We start from the raw sequence: 16,907 nt of genomic DNA, 5'->3' as shown, positions 1-16,907 counted from the left end.
ACAATGACAGGGGTGGAGGGGAGTGGGGGGGTGGGGGGGGTCCGCACACAGCTGCCCTGCAGTGGGGGCAGGGGACGGGGCCTGGGCCAGCCCTCTTCTTTTGGAATCCATTTTCTCAGTGCGGTGGGAGGCAAGGTCATCAATGAGAGCACCTGCTTCTAAGTGCGATCAAGCACCTTGTGGAGAGCAGGAGGTGTGCTCCGGTTCCCAAACATCACTCCGAGGGTGGTGGTGTGGTTAGTGGGTGAGTCTGTGTTGAAAACCAATTATGGGGTCTGCATGTAACTTCAACTGAAATTCAAACAACAGTAAACACATATGCAATGCTCTGAATTTTATTTTCTAATAACTATTTGAACCACTCTACAAAATGTTCTACAATATTATTTAACAAAACATGGGCAAAATTTAAGGTGGGAATTAGACCCCATTTCCCTACCATCAAAAACACCTTCCAAACACTTATTTTCTTAGAGGATATTCAGTTTGTGGAATTACTTAGACGATGGCATATTTTAATTCCATTTACCAGCATGGGGATTTACCAAGAGCATAAAACTCTTCAAAATAAAACACTACACATTTCTTTTGAACCACCTCCAATTAAGCTGTGTCAGGTGTTTTCCCAAAAGTTGAAACTAAGCTCAATCTCCTTTCCCCAGTCACAGCCTCACAACTGTGGCAGGTCTGTACAAAATCCACCCACTCCTCAGATGGCTCCTCTCGGGACGCCCGTAGTTCCCGTCATCACAGGTAGAAGAGAGAGTTCGCTAATTCCAGACTTGGTTCTTTGTGAATGCTCTGTGCTACCAGAAAGGTCAGCTTGTGTGCATACTGACAGGGGGCTGGGATGCTGATTAAGCCCTAAGGAGAAAACATATTGACAGCAATTACGAGGTTTGCCTGTTGTTGTTGTTTTTTTTTAAGATTTTGTTTATTTATTTGACAGAGATCACAAGTAGGCAGAGAGGCAGGCAGAGAGAGAGGGAGAAGTGGACCCCCCACTAAGCAGGGAGCCTGATCCGGGCTCGATCCCAGGACTCTGAGATCATGACCTGAGCCAAAGGCAGAGGCTTAACCCACTGAGCCACCCAGGACCCCCGGTTTGCCTGTTCTTTAGAGTAATCTGTGTTCCTGAGTTTTATCCTCTGCTAATTCCATACACAGCAGAATGCAATCGCAAGTAAACCACCTAAACTCAACCAACAAAGGGCAACCGCATCACAGGGAGCACAGACTCACCAAGCGAGATGGGGTTGGGGGCCCGTCTGGCTCCACAGAGCTGGGAGCTGGGAGCCATCACACTTAGCACTCATCTAAGTTTCCCATGACTTGAGGCTCCAAAGGGCTCAGAGCAAACCTTGGCCTTGGACTTTGACAGGGCCCTCTGCTTCATGCACGGAAACACAGAACAGATGCATCCTTACGTCCCCACCACACAGTGTCTGAGTTGACTTCAATTTCCTCAACTGCAACTTGGAAATAACACCCTGATTTCCTCCCTAGTGTGCTTAAGACAACTGCACAGAATAAGGTCCTCCGGGAATGATAAATACTAGGGCTAGAAGTAATAATAGTAACGTTAACAGTTGATGCTGCTTCGTTTCTATGACAGACTGGATTTCTCCTACTGTGGACTCAGGACTCATTCATTCATTCACGCATGCATGCATTCATTCCTTCCTCCTTCGGGGAGTCTGGCATTGTGCTGGGTGAGCTGGGTGACGACCCTGGGCGGGAACACCACATGTCAGTGTCGCACAGAGTCACTCACCGGCCAGTTGTAGTAGAGGTGGCACAGTTTGAAGGTGAGTCTCTGCATGTGGTCCGGCTTCAAGCTGTTGTCGTCATAGATGACGTTATAGTGGGTGGGGGTAACTGTTCCCTGGCCAGCTGCCTGACTGATCAGGTAGAAGTCGTACCTGAGCGGAAAACGGGCACGAGTGTGAGAAAAAAATGCCAACTGAGGAAGCCCAACGTGAAGAACAGGCAGCAAACACTTCGCAGAAAACTGGCTTTCGAACAGCACTTGCCATTGAGGACGTGTGGCCTCGGAGTCCACCACGGTGCCGAGCGGCGGGTTCTGCACCGACCGGTTCCCTTCAGTGAAGAATCGGGGTGCGCACTTCTTCCTGACCACGATCACCGACAGCTTGGCACTTGGAACCAGAAAGGCAGAAAGGGAGATGCAGAGAGCCAAAACCAATCCTGCAGCTTTCTAGTCATCTTTTTTGGTAATTTCTAAATAAATTCATCCATTCATTAGAAAAACACAGTCAAATGAAGAAAGTAAAAATTATCCCCCACATCAACTTCCCCCAAGATACACAGTTTTCAAAATTAAAGGCTGTTCTTCCTTGTGGCAAGAGTGTGCTATGTCCAGTCACTCTGCTGGTTTCTATGCCTGGAAGGGGACAGGGGAGAATGTTTAGTAAGACAATGAGCTTCAGCTAGTACCTCTAAAGAAAGACTTTCCAGAATTTTCCATGGAGACAAGATTTCCTTTTTCCATTAGCAATAACCCCCTTATTTCCCCTTCACCCTTCCTCTCAATTCCTGAACAGCAAAGAGACCCACAGGTTCCTCTTATTCCTCAAATCATCGTTCCTGAATCCCGCAAGACACACACCTGGGGAGGATAGTGGATGGACCAACCGAATGTACATTTGGGCCAGATGTTGAAAGACCAGGAATTAAAGTCCGGATTCAGTAAATCCAAGGCCATATCCAAATACTGGCCATCATTCCCAAAGGACCCACTGGGATGCAAAAATTATGGGGAAATTTCACTTTAATCATTTTATTTGAAAAATGTATTGTTTCTAATATGGAAACTTATCAGAGTTGACGTCATACTGAAAGAGAATCCCTTAGCACAGCCGGCTGCTGAATGTACTCCCACTGGCCCTCAACCGCATGCTTGTGGTTGGGAGCAGACACAATCCCCTGAGGTCAGTGGGGAGGGACCTGGGCCGTGAGGGTCTGGTCGCAACAGCAGGTGATACTGCCCTTGCCCCAAGCCATTACACCCTCCCCCCTGGCTGCCCCGTCCTCGTCCTCATGCAGCCGGGTCTCAGCTCCTCCAGGGCTCACGCCTGCACCTTTGGTGTTGATGGTGTCCCGGACAGATGAACGCAGGGGTCTGCTTGGAGAAAGGTGCTCCCCAAATATTTTTAAGAAGCCAATTTGAGATTATCATCCTCCCCTGTTTGTCAGTTCCAGTGTTTTCCCTGCACCTGCCACTTGACATACTCACTACCACACCCCTGAATCCAGAAGGCTGGTGACGGGGCGAGGCAGCCCAGCTGGCTTTGCCTTCCACTGCTGTCCACACCTCCCACCCACCTTGGCCATGTACCAGGGCCTGCACTTAAAAGGGCCTGAGCCCTGGCTGATTTGGGCCTTGAATTTCAAACCACAGCATGTTTAGTCCCCTGGCTTATCAATATGTGTGAAGCGTCTTCCCCCCACCCGGCTGAATCTCCGTGTCAGCCATGCTGAAGGACACCTGCTTTCCTCCAGGTGCCCCGACCCGCCACTTCACGGAAGAGCGTCCCAACGATGCTGCAAGCTGCAGGAGAGCGAACCATCGGCTATACCCACATGACGCAGGCACAGAGCCATCCCTCACTGCGTGAAAAAAGAAGACGCTGGCGTCCATGAATTTTAACACTTCTAATGTGCTGTCACCGCCAGAGTGGGGAACGCACAGCGGTTGCCTACCTGGTATTGGAACTTGCCTCTGTCACACTGCTCAGCAGCTGCGGAACCTCGTATTCAAGCAGGGTCTGCAGATGGCCGTCCCCCACCCCGTTCCGGTACACGACCACCCGCGCAGGCAGGCCACGGTTGTGCCTGTGCCATCTGTTGAGTGCTCCTGCGGAAGGAGTAGTTGGTGAGAAGAGAATGGCTCGTCCAGCGCCACCAAAGGGTAACATCCCCCTAGAGTTCAGGGTTTTAGAGACCACTGTAAAAGAGGGTAATGCCTAGACCTGAGTTGTATCTGCAATAATATAAATAATATAAAAGCGGGTAACTTTAGGGGGACATTCGGCATCTCTGCTCTTGGAGGACTCATAATGGTTTCTATGGCATAATGTATTCTTGAACTTAGCATGCCTCTTTTGTGACATTTTAATATTCAAGCAATCAACGAAGTCATGCAATAAACAAATTCCCAAAACCAGATGAATACTAATTTGGCTTCTTTGAGTCTTTAAATGCTATCGATAGCTACAGGCTGGATAACTCCATGTCATTTCCTTCCCCAATGAGCCTAAATATGAAGAAATAAGGAAAGGATGTGGCTGCTCCTCTGAGAGCATCTCTTACCGTGTACTCACCCAATTTGATTCTAAGTTGCACTGACAATGTGAACTCTGAGAACATCTCCACCCACTCCAACTAGAAACTGCCCCAAGAGCAGAGACCAGACAGTAATTCCTATCAACAGAAACTTTTCATAACTACTAAAAAAACCCAAGTTTTGATGTGAGGGCAAAGTAACATAATACTTATTTTCATGTAGACATTGAGCAATTGCTTCAGAAGAATTTATTTTCCAGGAAATTTTAGTTCAACAGATGATGATCATATAGGTAAGGTCATAACCAACACATATCACCAAATTCACTTTTTTTAAGAAACATTTACAACGTCCCTCTTCGCCAAGAGTTTACAGATGGGAAAAGCACATCAGGAGAGGAAGTGAATTGTACAAGCCACACTGCGAGGTAGTGCCAAGGCCAGGCACCGACCAGGGCTGGAGAGGAGACGGGAGCACCAGACACTGTTCCCATCACATCCCACTACATAGAAGGCACCCTTCCCCGCCTGCCTTCTTCCCCATCTTCTCCTGCTAGGCCGCCCTTCATCTGCCAGCATCCTATTCTACCCCCGCCCCACAGGCTTCCTTCCTGTTTCTAGACCTCACATCACTCTGTCACAATCCTTGTTTCTCTGGGGTAGGTTCCTTTGGTATTTTCCCTGCTTGCCAGAGCCACCAGCAGCTAAAAACTGCCCTTCTTCTTGGCTTTCTGTTTATCACACACACAGGACACGTGTAGCTTATCCAACATCTGTGAGCATGAGTCAGGACATAGCATTGGAAATCTCTAACCAGGTGACGGTCTACTTGGACAGGCTTAGGGCATCTGCTGCCCCGGTCTGGTCTGCTACGGGCACACGGACTCTGGGCCAGAAAGAATAGTGCTCTGCTCGGAGCCCACCCACACCACGATACTTTGAGTACCAGTCATGAAAACTTTCAAGCAATCTGCAACATCTGTCGTCGCTCTCTGGAGGATACAGCGAGAGAACCACCTAAAGTGAGAAGAACACAAAAGTAAACTTCAGATTCAAAATGTCTACCCTAGACTTGCATTAGGATTAAGTGAAGAAAAGGAAAAGAAGCGAAGTGTCTGTCGGTGGGAGAATGGATGAAGATGTGTGTGTGAGCCCGCACGCACACACACACCCAGAATTCTATTTAGACACAGCAAAGAATAAAGTCTTGCCATCTGTGACAACATGGATAGATCCTGAGGACATTACACTAAGTGAAATATGTCAGGCAAAGAAAGACAAGTACTGTACGTTCTCACTTATACGTGAAATTAAGAAAAAAAACAAAAGCTTCTAGGTACAGGAGGAGACTGGTGGTTGCCAGAGGCAGGGGGTGAAAGTGGGGGCACTGGGTGAAGGAGATCATAGGATACAAACTTCCTGATACAAAATAAGGAAGTCCTGGGGATGTAATCAACAGCTTGGTAATAAAAGTTGCTAAAAGAGTAGATCTTGAAAGTCCTCATCACAAGAAAAATGAATGTGATGACTATGTGGTGATATTAACCAGACTCACTGTGGTGATCGTTTTGCAATATGTACAAATACCGAATCATCATGCTGAATACTGAAACTGATGTGATGTATGTCATTAGGCCTCAATCGAAATAAAAAGAAACAGACATTGTGAGTAAAACTTAATGCTCATGATTTTGTATATGCTACATGAGTACAATTAAATTAAGAACCCCCCCCTTCCCCAAAAGAAATTTGTTGGTAAGAGAAACTGAAGCATGGTACTGGCATCAGATACAGTTGGGTTCAAATCCTGGCTGGCACACTCACCAGCCATGTGAACCTAAGCCTCAGTCTCCTCGTAGGTACTAAGGAAACAAACAAGGCGGTAAGGTAGTTACTAGCTCATAAGGTTGTAAAAATTAACTTAGATAATCTATATAAAGGACTTAGCACGGTACTGGGCACAAAATAAGCAATAATATATATAAACCACTACATTATTGTTTCAAAGGAATTTATTAGTTTAGCAGATCTACTTTCAAAATACTAAAAGATTTCTCAGGCATAAACATCAACTCCTATCAATGAGCCTTTTGGACTTGAAATCTGAACATGATTAACTTATTTAAATTTCAGAAGTTCTCTTGCTAAAGTTATTAATTAAATAAAAGCACTTGAAAAATGAAGTCATGGCTTAGTGGTAAGTATGCAATGACATTATTATTATATAAACGACAATGACACAATGAGGAATGAGGTTAACAAACGGGAAATCCTTTATCTGCTTCATTAACGAAGTGACAAGCAGGATCTCATACAAGCTGGAAGGAATTTGGCATCCCACCGCTACTCTTCCTGTTTCTCGCCATCATAAGTATATACCTGACCACAAATTTAATGGAGTAAACCAAATAGCTTACATCCGGGAATAAAATACGTCACGGTTCCTACAGCCTCAAAACACTCCGTTTCGTTGCAAATAGTAAAACGATTCTAAGAACTACAGTTACTTAAGTACCATGACTCTATATTTAATGCGTTACCGCAGAACCTGTTTCTGTTTCCAACAGCTGCACGAACAATTACACCAACCGTCTGCAAGTGTCAGTAACAAGAAGCAGTACTGCGTGTACTGAGCCTGTGGTTTAAGCATTTTATTTCGTGGTATTTCCACACACGCCCTATGAAACAGGCATTGCCAACATCCCCACTTTGCAGGTGACTACAAGTGAGGTGCAGCAAGCTTAAATAGCCAGACGTCAAACACAGAATAAGTACATGGCAGATCAGGATACAAATCCAAACAACGTGAAGCCAGAACTTAGCTGCCTGACATAATGTACGTAAGATTTCTAGTATAGGACCTGAAACAGGGCAGATGTACAGATACGTAAGAATTTCCATCATCCATCACTTTGGGAATATGATAGGTATATGAGTGGCAGCTTGTCCTGATGTTTGCATAAATACAGTTTTTTCATAAGGCTACCTATTAATATTATCAAACACATTTTTATCTGTAAGTATAATTTATGACTAAAGTGTTCATATTTTTTAAAATGAGTGAAGAGGCACCTGGGTGGCTCAGTGGGTTAAGCCTCTACCTTCAGCTCGGGTCATGATGCCAGAGTCCTGGGATCAAGCCCTGCATCGGGCTCTCTGCCTGGTGGGGAGCCTGCTTCCCCCTCCCTCTCTGCCTGCCTCTCTGCCTACTTGTGATCCCTCTCTCTCAGTCAAATAAATAAGCAAAACCTTTAAAAATAAATTAATTAATTAAATAAAATGAGTGAAGAACACAAACTGTCTCCTGCTCTATGGTTTCTAGCTAAACCACAAACAATAATTAGAGAATATGCTGGGGTAATTGTAAAAGCACCTGGTGATTCCGGGGTTAGTACTGGCCACAAATCCAACCACCACCATTCCCTTGTTGAACTCATCTTTGCGGACATCAATACCGACCACCATCAGGGACTTTAACTGTAAAAGTAAATTTTTCATGGTTTAATGGAATGGGACATTATTTTCCCAAATGACGATTTAATAAGTTTTTTTTTTAAACTGTCCTTAGTTATTAAATTATTTAAGTGAAGCTACATGCCAGCGAAACCAAGGGCCAGAGGAAGCAGCCTATTAAAACAGAAACCAAAGAGACTTAAAGATGGAGGGATGGCTGTGGTACACACTTTGCTTCAGAGTCTCACTGTAGTGGCTACCATCCTTTGGAGAGAGGGACAAGTGCCCGTGGTGACCCAAGAGGCTCAAGGTGAGTGGTCCGTCATTTATCCGGGCCTCTGGGCTGCAGGGATCTCAAGAAGTGCATTTCCCATTCTTCAGATGTCTGGAGGACCGCCCCCACCTCGCTCCTTGGCTCTGCAGCCCCCAGGAAGCAGCTGGGGCTCCCCACATACATCCTGCTTATAGAAATGGAAGGCAATGGACAACATTCCTTCATTTCTCATCCCCTCCCCTCCTTCCACAGTGGCCAACAGTTAGGGAAAGAGAAGAGGACTTTCTCAGTTCCCGCCACAGTCCAAGATCAGAGGTCTGCCTGAGTCCCGGGGGAGTCTCCTCCAGGGTGTGGAGCTCCTCTCATGGCCAGCAGCTGCTGAAAGCTGATAAATGCAGAGACCTTGGAGCAACAGATTTCCTGTAGCAGCAGCAGGGCGGCTCAAGATTGAGACCCTCCAAGTCTCTGCCAGCCCAGATTCTCAGTCATGAGACGTGCTGCCAACAGCTCACCCGAAGCTCCCGGGCAACAGGAACCACACCTCACCTTCTGGATGGGGTCCTGAGTCATGCCGGAGCCCAGCACCCACAGACAGACGACAGACCCAACAACCACAACAAACACTTCTGGGATCATGGGAAAATACCTCCCACTTGATGTCATTGTTAAATTAAGGAAAGCAGGGTGCCTGGGTGGCTCAGTGGGTTAAGCCACTGCCTTCGGCTCAGGTCATGATCTCAGGGTCCTGGGATCGAGCCCCACATTGGACTCTCTGCTCAGCAGGGAGCCTGCTTCCTCCTCTCTCTCTCTCTCTCTCTCTGCCTGCCTCTCTGCCTACTTGTGATCTCTCTCTGTCAAATAAATAAATAAAATCTTAAAAAAAAAATTTAATTAATTAATTAATTAAGGAAAGCATTGAGGGATTGCTAAGAGGAGAAGAGTGACAGACTGCTCACAGGGATCTCCACAGCCCACAGCTCGCCTCCCAGTTTGCAGGCCATTTGCATCGCGATCCTGGTGGCAATGCTCATCGCCATTCCCTGTCTGTTCAAGGTCCGTGTGAGGGCGCACTGGCTTGGCACCGGGCAGACGGAGCTCAGGTATTTTTTAATGGAATCATAGTAGCTCTTCTGATAAGAAGGCAGGATGCACATTACCTAAAAGACAAAAAAAAAAAAAAGGAAGGAAAAGTCACCTTACTTATGTTTAGAAGTAGCTTTACAAAAACTGAGGGGTGGCAGGGTAGCTCAGTCGGTTAAGTGTCTGACTCTTGATTTTGGTTCAGGTCATGATCTCAGGGTCATGAGATTGAGCCCCACATCAGGCTCCCCCACACCTCGAGCATGTGTGCTCTAATAAACAAACAAACAAACAAGAAATGAGAAGGGGGATTCTCCAATTATCTTGCCCTTAAGTTCTGAAAAAGCAAACACTAACATATCTAAAGTGGTCTCAAATGGCCCTTAACCACTGACAACAGGTCAACGCTGCTTCAAATGTGCTTTCATCAGCCACCTGCTCCACAGTCCCACTCCAAAGCTACCCATTCCTCTTGGCTTTCACTGCCTCACATCTCTTCAGATTTGATTCTGTTAGGCTCCCCAAATTCCCTCCTAACCTAGCTCCTTCCCCAGCTTCCTCCCCGCCCCTTGTCAGCCCTTCCTGTGGTTCTCCAGCTCTCACCCCCTCCCTCTACTCCCCCAGCCTCACCCACACATAGGCCAGGCGGAGGATTAGCTTGCACAGTAGGATTTTCCCCCACTAGGTACTAGACAACCAAAATAAAAGAAACAAACAATATTTTGTTGTTTCTATTGTTTACTGTGACCTGAGAGTGGGGATATAGGAGGAGGGAAAATAAGGTGAAAGAAGCTTCAGGTCGCCAGGTATTTTTAAATTCTGCCACCTCTGTCATCGGCCCGATTTCTGATCAGGTGCTTCTCTCCAAAGGGCCTCTCCTGACCTACCTGCATCTCCTTTCCCTCTTGTACTCCTTACTTTCAAAACTGCCATATTATAGAAAAACATGGGCACTGTCATGATTAGCAGAGGATAAATAAAGTGATTCTTCACCTATAGATCTATTCAAAGTATCATCACGTCAAGGGATAAAATTATTTACATTCAATTACATAAAATAGGGGAATACATTTGTCAGCACAGTCCTCTTAGAGGAGTCTTCCTTCCTTCCATCCTATAAATTTGGGACCAAGCAAGGTAGGGGACAGAACAAGACAGTGGTCCAGCAAGGATGGGGACGGAAAGAAGGTGGGAGACAAGTGAGACTGGTTGTCTACAGGGGATGGAGGCACAGGTGATACGTGAACAGCAGGAGCCGTGCTTCCCCCCAGAGAAGGGAGGGACAAATACAGATGTGGGGGACACTTCCCTGTGCTGCTGGGTTGGAACTGGAGGTGTGAACACGTGTTTAACATGTACATAGACACACATAGATGTATGTGTGTATGTATCTACAGTCGACCCTTGAACAACACGGGTTTAAACTGTCTGAGTCCGTGTCTATGCAGATTTTTGGATAAGTATAGTCCAGTGCCATAAATGTAGCTCCTCTTCCTTACGATTTTAATAATGTTTTCTTTTCTCTAGCTTACTTTACTGTAAGAATACAGTATATGGTATATATAAAATACAAAATACGTGTTAATCGACTATGTTATAAGGCTTCCAGTCAACAATCAGCTAAGGAATTAAATTTGGTGGGAGTCAAGTCGTATGGAGATTTTTGGCTGTGCAGGGGTCTGTACCCCTAATCCCCACACTGTTCAAGGGTCAACTGCATCTGAGAACATAAATGCAGACCCACGCTACACATACTTCTAGTTTGACCCATTGAGAAAAACGGGGAGCAGTGACACCCCAGTAACAAATGAGCACACCCAGTTGCCAGATTTTGATTTCTAAATACTGTTCTCTACCAAAAAGCATCATAGTTCACTGGAGAAATATCTAATTCCACAGCGGGCAGCAGAATTTCAAGATTAATTTGGAATACCTTATGGTGCCAGACAGTAAGGAAATGTCCCCCCAAAGATGGGGATATGTCAAAAAGACACAGAAGCCAATCTGAATGGGTCTTCCACTAGCAAACCAGGAACGATTTCAGCATCAAAATAGATAACAGTAGTAATAGATTGTAAGCTGGTAATAAAATAGGAAACTGTGAATCCATAAGGATTTAAACAAATGAACAAAGAAATGGAGAGAAGAGAAAGCTCTTCATTGTAACATAATGCTACCTACTAAATGTAGAAGGAAATACAATGCTACATACTAAATGTATCAAATTAGAAAGCCACTATTTGGCAAACACCATAGTGATAATGGGTTCAGATTAAGAATTATCAATGGATTCTGAAACTAGCAGGTAAAAGTTTGATGACAAACAGGATATTTACATACTCTCAAAGTATCTTGCTGCAAAACAAAAACAAAACCACCTGAAAATTACAAAGCAAACTGTAGACGTAAACAGAGAAACCTGGCAGATAGCACCTTAATTAATGGGTTACCTCCCAGGAAGACATATTAAGAAAACAGGATCATTGCTTGATACTCCTGCCGAAAGTGCATAACCTGAATTGAATTATAAGGAAACATCAGACAAACCCAAATTGAGGGACATTATATAAAGTAACTGATCTATACTCTTCAAAGTTGGAAGGTCATCAAAACTATGGAACTATTTCATTAAAAGAGAGCTACCCTAATGACCCAGCAATCACACTACTGGGTATTTACCCTAAAGATACAAACATAGTGATCCGAAGGGGCACGTGCACCCGAATGTTTATAGCAGCAACGTCTACAATAGCCAAACTATGGAAAGAACCTAGATGTCCATCAACAGATGAATGGATCAAGAAGATGTGGTATATATATATATATATATGATGGAATGCTATGCAGCCATCAAAAGAAATGAAATCTTGCCATTTGCGATGACATGGATGGAACTAGAGGGTATCATCCTGAGCGAAATAAGTCAATCAGAGAAAGACAATTATCATATGATCTCCCTGATATGAGGAATTTGAGAGGCAGCATGGGGGGGTTGGAGGGTAGGGAAGGAAAAAATGAAACAAGATGGGATCGGGAGGGAGACAAACCATAAGAGACTCTTAATCTCACAAAACAAACTGAGGGTTGCTGGGGGGAGGTGGGTAGGGAGAAGGTGGTGGGGTTATGGACATTGGGGAGGGTATGTGCTGTGGTGAGTGCTGTGAAGTGTGTAAACCTGGCGATTCACAGACCTGTACCCCTGGGGCTAATGATACATTATACGTTAATAAAAAATGTAAAAATTTTTTTTAAACTATGGAACTATTTCAGATTGAAAGAGGGTCTAAAGAGACAGCATGACCAAGTGCAATGCAGCAGATCCTTTTACTAGAGAGGACATATTTTGAGGACAGATGGAGAAATGGGAAGGGAGTCTATGGATTAGCTGGTCTTACTGTTTCCTGATTTTTATGGTTGTTCTATGGTTCTGTAGGAGAGTGACCCTGTTTGTAGAGAACATGCACTGAAGTACTCAAGGACAATGGGGCATCAGATCTGTAACCTACTCTCAAATGGTTCAGGAAAAAAGAGGACAGACAGATAGATATAGGAAGGAAGGAAACAATAAAAAAAATATGATAAAATGTCAACTGGAGGATCTGGGTGACCGGTATATGACAGTTCTTTGCAGTATTCTTATGATCTGTTTTTATTTTATTTTTAACGAAGAGAAATGCTCTTAGGGTTAGAATTTCTTTTGTTCAATATATCATCCTTATGGGCCTTTTTTGTGTCTGATTAGAAGAGAAGCAGACATGGCCAAGTTGGCTTTGCAGGAAATACAGAGAGGAATGCTGGGAGCCTAGATACATACATTGAACAGGTAAGACACTGCGGTGCAGTGCGAGGTGGGGCCTGGGAGAAGAGGAAGCATTTCCAAGAAATAGGGATGACTGAGAGATTTTTCAGAACAAGGATGCCAATTTTAACTTGTCTGCAGTGTTGGGGTATGCTCTAGTCATGCCTTTGTCCCAAACCCTCCGCCAAGTCAACTCACCTGTGCACATGCGCAGTGGTCTGGGAAATGAGGCTGCTGTGGGAGCTGACGCACTGCACGGGGAATGGCGCTCGTGAAAGAGGCGAGAATCTAGCGGCAGCAGCCATAGGCGACACGGAAAAACCTAAACCCTCCAAGAAACCACTGAAACACTGGGGGCCCCAGCATTTATGGGATACGATGGGAGTCACTTTATCTTAAATCTTAAATAAATATGTAGGCATCCAAGAGGATAAGATAGAGGTACAAACAAGTATTTAAAAATTAACATTAGAGGTGCCTGGGTGGCTAAGTCATTGAGCGTCTGCCTTCGGCTCAGGTCATGATCCCAGGGTCCTGGGAACTAAAGGCCCCACATCAGGTTCCTTGCTTGCCAGGAAGCCTGCTTTTCCCTCTCTCACTCCCCCTGCTTGTGTTCCCTCTCTCTGTGTCTCTTCCTGTCAAACAAATAAACAAAATCTTTTTTAAAAATTAAAATTAAAATTAACATTAGAAATATGAAAAGGAAATTAAATGCTGATTAAAATTCTAAGATTAATACTTTCTTGGGTTCTTGGGGACATGCACAGCCATTTGCAAACATATTATAGGAGAATGTGCTCACATTCCTTCTTCCAAGAAAAGAAGACTATTAGATATAAAGCAAAAATAAAAATTACACATCAAAACAAAAGCTATCCTATACTTACCAACTGAACATTAGGATCAACGTGTCTCTGTAGAGCACTAAGGAATGCAGCTGGATTCTCTTGTACTTTGATGCTACGTAAAAAAATTAATTTTGAGGATATATAGTTCCCTTTTTAGTAACACATAATCATATAGAGTTAAAAATAATACAGATTTTTATAATCCCACTACAAGACAACACCAAAACACTTACTAATCATTTTTTATTAGCTTAGAAAATAGTCTGGTGGAAACTGTGAATTTCTCAGCTGTATATAGCCCTACAGTTAAAAATTCTATAGTCCAAAATGAGGTTGAACGTGAGGTTTTGAAAGCACGAGTCTCAATACTAAGCATCTGAAACTGGTTTGAGTTAACCTGGGATTAAAGTTTCTTTAATACTGAATCCCCACAAGAACCTTAAAAGTCTCAAAAATCATCAGATGAGTGAGACCAGGCTATTCAGCTAATCTGAATGGTTCCTACTAAAAGATTATTTTTTTCCTCAGTGACAGCTCGTTTGGAGCCTGGACTATCTAGCCTGTACCCGTCAGTCAGCAAGTAGGTATCTGTTCTGTGCTCACATTATGTTAGGAGCCAGACGCCGTAGAAGTAATTCCCACACAGAAGACTTCACAGACTATGTAGAATCAGCTTCTGAGAGGCGGACAGGCTGGATGGTCCTAATGCCCAGCGGCCTTTTCAGCCTTGCCCAGCAGGTGGCAGGACCCTGGTTCCCTGCTCACTGATTCTAACTGAGCACCAGGGATGGCCCGCAGCTCTGTTAAAACTAAACGTCCCTGACTTTTCCAAATCAATCTCTTGCGCACGCAGTCTCAGCCTCTATCTACTATCCATTCTTTCTACACTCATCAGGCAAATGTTTCAGATAGGAGGAACTAGGCATATAAATCCAACAATCAAGGGGCCCCTGGGGGGCTCAGTCATCTAAACACCCAGCTCTTGATTTCCGCTCAGGTCATGACCTCAGGGTCGTGAGATCGAGCCCTACATTGGTCTCCATGCTAGACAAGGACCCTACTTAAGATTCTCTCTCTCTCTCCCCCACCCCAAAATAAATAAATAAAAATAAAACATAAATGGGAAAGATAAAAGAATGAAATAAAATATGGGCTTTCAGGGCCCCTGGGTGGCTCAATCATTAAGCGTCTGTCTTTGGCTCAGGTCATGATCCCAGGCTCCTGGGATCTAGCCCTGCATCCGGCTCACTCCTCAGTGGGAAGCCTGCTTCTCCCTCTCCACTCCCCCTTGCTTGTGTTTCCTCTCTCGCTGTGTCTCTGTCAAATAAATTTAAAAAATCTTTTTAAAAATAAAATTAAATTAAAATTTAAAAATGGCTTTCAAATAAAACAGGCTAAGAAAAGAACATGGCACAGACTTATGCATGGAATTCATATAAGAAAGAGCTTGCACCGTCACCCCAGGGTCTGTGACTGGGGCTTCTTTCATTCATCTTTTCCTGCTTTTTTATCTCCTAGGTTAGGAGAAATTAGAGCAGGTGAAACTGAAACCAGACGATTTGTTAACCGATGTGATAAGAGGACCATTCTAACTACAGTGTAAAATGAGACTTTGGGGCCATCAATGGTTTTCAACAATGCTTGCACTGCTGATGCAATTAATTAGTAACCGCTTGTTTAACGAATAACTTCCCACCTTGCCAATTAGGACATTTGGCCCTTCACTATTGCAGCAGTAAAAAGAAGTAGGCGTTCCTCCTTATGAACCATACGAAGCTCAATAAAATGAGGTATGACCAACTCGATTGCTTTCCTAAAAGCAAGCAAGATCCGATTCTGAGTAACTGGATATGTAGGGATCCCTTACTAAACTGAGAGCATATGCCATATGCTCATCCCCAGCAAATGGCACAGCCTCTAGTATACAGCAGACACTCAATAAATGTTCAAAGAATAATGCCCTTGGTTTTATCAGAGAACTATCTAAATAATCTTGGGCTAAAGTAACAGAATCAGAAAAGCCTATTTCGGATCTATTTTTACATTAAAATTTTTTAGGGTGTATCAGTGCAGAGCCTGATGCAGGGCTCAATCTCATGACCCTGAAATGACGAACCTGAGCCGAAAGTCAGATGCTTACCCAACCATACTACCCAGGCGCCCCTCTTTCTTATGTTAAATTTTAAAACATAAAATCTATTAAATAAGTCAGGAAATGCAACTTTTATATCTTTCAATATCCTGTTTCCTGCTAAGTTTTATAAATAACTGATATGAAATAATAAAAGGGGAAAAAAAAGTTAATGGATTTATTAAGGATTTATGGCCCAACTAGTACTGAAAAGATCTTGGGGATAAGGAGACCATTGCCTAAAGCACTGTGAAAGCAGCTGTATAAAAACCAACATAAAATGTGTTTCAACTGTATAAAACTTCAGTCACTACAAAATCTACTTATAACTCTTTTGTTAGTACAAGAAAACTATTTTCTCGGTATTAGGAAACTTCACGGAGCTAAAGTTTTTGTAGCTACATCAGCCATCCTTTCTGATCTTTAAACCAAATTAATAGATGAAAACGGCTGGGACAATGTTCCATGTTTTCTCACGTTTTGGGGTAGTCCACGTTAAATCCCATGGAACTTCCAACTCTTCTCAAGCAGTGCAGAAAATCCTCGGTCACTTTTTCATCTCTGTTGCTGCATATAATCAGCCATTTATTCAAAGATTGTGCACTTAAAATCTTGCAATTTCGCATATCCTTGGACCACTCAGCAGCAGACCCAGGCTGACACTGAGAAAAATAATGATCATGAAAGGGTTGCGCGCATTTATTCACAGAGCAGCTAAACAAAAGTCGTGCAAAGATGGTCCACATTCGTCATAAGAAGCCTGTTTAGTACAGTTTGCTATTCACAGACTTAGAACACTGATCCAAGCACTGCACATCTGGACAGAGTACATGGGCCTCCTGGAAGGGGAGGCATCTGAGCATCACCGCAGGCCAGCCAGTCCCTGGCTGCAGACAGTTGGGCAAGTCGCTTTACCTCAGACTGCTGCTGTGTGCAAAGAAAGGTGTCCCGTTCAAAGATCTCCAGGTTCCCTTCCAGCTCTAAGATCGATGGTCTTTAATATGAATGCCATAGGCC

At 44.1% G+C, this 16,907-nt stretch overlaps 1 protein-coding gene across 1 annotated transcript in view; it reads right to left on the bottom strand.

Moving 5' to 3' along the window:
- Positions 1-338: 338 nt before the first annotated feature.
- The window catches only part of PIWIL4 (piwi like RNA-mediated gene silencing 4), a 46,270-nt gene continuing 29,701 nt past the window's right edge, over positions 339-16,907 (bottom strand). Inside the window, exons 12-20 of the mRNA XM_059391777.1 lie at positions 16,368-16,552; positions 13,799-13,871; positions 8,989-9,189; positions 7,679-7,782; positions 5,252-5,322; positions 3,724-3,877; positions 2,034-2,159; positions 1,775-1,922; positions 339-864 (exon numbers count right to left, since the gene is read on the bottom strand). Of these exons, the coding sequence (XP_059247760.1) occupies positions 748-864; positions 1,775-1,922; positions 2,034-2,159; positions 3,724-3,877; positions 5,252-5,322; positions 7,679-7,782; positions 8,989-9,189; positions 13,799-13,871; positions 16,368-16,552 (1,179 nt within the window). The 3' untranslated portion in view covers positions 339-747. The remainder of the gene's footprint in view (positions 865-1,774; positions 1,923-2,033; positions 2,160-3,723; positions 3,878-5,251; positions 5,323-7,678; positions 7,783-8,988; positions 9,190-13,798; positions 13,872-16,367; positions 16,553-16,907) is intronic.

Source organism: Mustela nigripes, chromosome 1 (assembly GCF_022355385.1).
Source record: "Mustela nigripes isolate SB6536 chromosome 1, MUSNIG.SB6536, whole genome shotgun sequence".
NCBI lineage: Eukaryota > Metazoa > Chordata > Mammalia > Carnivora > Mustelidae > Mustela > Mustela nigripes.
This window is presented reverse-complemented; position numbering and strand designations above follow the sequence as displayed.